The following is a 2017-nucleotide window of genomic DNA, read 5'->3' as shown; positions in this document are numbered from 1 at the left end:
CCGATTATCAATTTCCAGACAGTCGAGTAGTGCATTAAAATTACAACATTACAACACTAAAACTTGGAACAAACTTTGTAATATAAATTATGTAATATAAATTAAATACATTACAATATTAAAACTTGGAACAAACTTTGTAATATAAATTAAATACATTACAATATTAAAAATTGGAACAAACTTTGTAATATAAATTTTGTTATATAAATTAAATATATTACAACATTAAAAATTGGAACCAACTTTGTAATATAAATTAGGCACATTGGATTACATAAACTCAATTCCTACCCGATCGTGACAATTGTCCAATATGGTAGTTTCGCTGCGGGCATTTACTTCAATTATGACAAGCTAATCTGCATAATTCACAATGCTTACTATCAGATTTCTCCCTAATGTCTATTTCATTATGGATTATAGATGATTGCGGATGACCTTTTGGATTCCTTCGCAACCCTTTGTCTGGGACAAGCTTGAAAGTCGTCGAAGGCACCTCCCACGTAGACAGGTCAGGCAAGACGGGGAATTTATTCTCCCAGACACGTAACGTGTGCTCTAGGGTGTACACATCATCGATAAATTGTTCAACATTGAGTAAGACTTTAGCACTCGATGCCACGACATGCACACATGGATAATGAAGTGTTTGGAACCTTCTGCAATCGCACCGTCTGTTTCGAAGATCAACTCCATAGGACCTAGGTGGTATACCAGGCCGACGATTGATGGTCTTCGTAACTCGACATGTTTCAAGATGTCGTGAATATACTTCTACATTCATCGACATCGCCATCCGACGGTTTGCAACCATTGTATCCTTGACATCTTCGACAAACACGTGTCCCGCCTTCATCTAGTTGACTTGTTGCTGACCCATTCTTGGCATCAAGATAGCCAACCTGTAGAATGTAGCCGAGAAGACAGATGAAATCAGAAGATGTCGTGTTTTCAAAAACACAGCATTGATCCCCTCCACCAAGTTTGTGGTCATTTGACTATAACAAAAGCCCTCGTCAAAATTTTGAGCCCATTGCCACAGCTCTATGGTAACCAACCACTGTCGAAAAGATGTGTTCGTTTGACCCTCCATGTCACTCTCAAGTCAAGTCATTCTTTGGCGAAAAATGTGTGGCTCTAGCTCGTGCACTGTATATGTATTAAGAAAAGATAAGTTATAGTATTGCCCTAAAACATTAAAACTTATATTGAAAAGATAAGGTTATCCTTTACCCATTTTCACAACTTGTCTCCGCCAATCTGCATTCTTATAATCTCGATGAAAGTTAGCCGTAATATGCTGGATGCAGTAAACGGATCTCCATGGCACATCGGAACGTCTAATAGCGGCAATGAATCCTTTCCCTCTATCAGAGATGATGCAAATATTATCGTTGCTAATAACATACTTCCATAGGTTGGTAAGAAAGAATTCTCACTATTTCATGTTCTCCTTATCTATGATGCAAATGTTATCGAGAGTATGTTCTTGTTGTTGTCTTGAGCAACCGCAAGAAATAGGATTTGTGTATATCTTCCGTATAGCTAGGTCCCATCTACTTGCACAAACTACTTGCAGTGGGGAAATGCGCACACACATGGATCAAACATCTAGAACATCCGATAGAAAATTCTTTTTCCCGGTTGTATTTGGTCATTCGGGCCGTACTCCCACATAGCGGCTATCCATCCATGTAGCTCATTATACGATATATCGAAATCCCCGTACAATTGCTCCATTGCCATCTGTTTAGCTATCTATGCCTTTCGGTATGATACTCGATACTGGAATCGCGCTTGTATTTCGACAATCAGTATCGAAACTTTAATGGTCGGCATGTCCTTCACCATTGGCATGATACACGTACAGATAGTTTTGGAATCAAGTTTTCGATGATCTTCTGTTATATGTGTTGATGTGCATGTGTGAGGCCCAACAAATTTTCTTATCTCTCACATCTGCGAATTTTGAATAAATACAGCCCGTACCTGCCAATTGCAGCTTTCCACCAAC

At 38.8% G+C, this 2017-nt stretch overlaps 1 protein-coding gene across 1 annotated transcript; it reads right to left on the bottom strand.

The window, feature by feature from the left end:
* Positions 1-343: 343 nt before the first annotated feature.
* LOC107921698 (uncharacterized) lies at positions 344-859 on the bottom strand. Its single transcript, XM_016851522.1, has one exon. The coding sequence runs from the start codon at positions 857-859 to the stop codon at positions 344-346; it is 516 nt and encodes a 171-aa protein (XP_016707011.1).
* Positions 860-2017: the final 1158 nt, after the last annotated feature.

This window comes from Gossypium hirsutum, chromosome D01 (genome assembly GCF_007990345.1).
Source record: "Gossypium hirsutum isolate 1008001.06 chromosome D01, Gossypium_hirsutum_v2.1, whole genome shotgun sequence".
Taxonomy (NCBI): Eukaryota; Viridiplantae; Streptophyta; class Magnoliopsida; order Malvales; family Malvaceae; genus Gossypium; species Gossypium hirsutum.
Note: the sequence above shows the minus strand (reverse complement) of the source record. Positions and strands in the feature narration are given on the sequence as shown.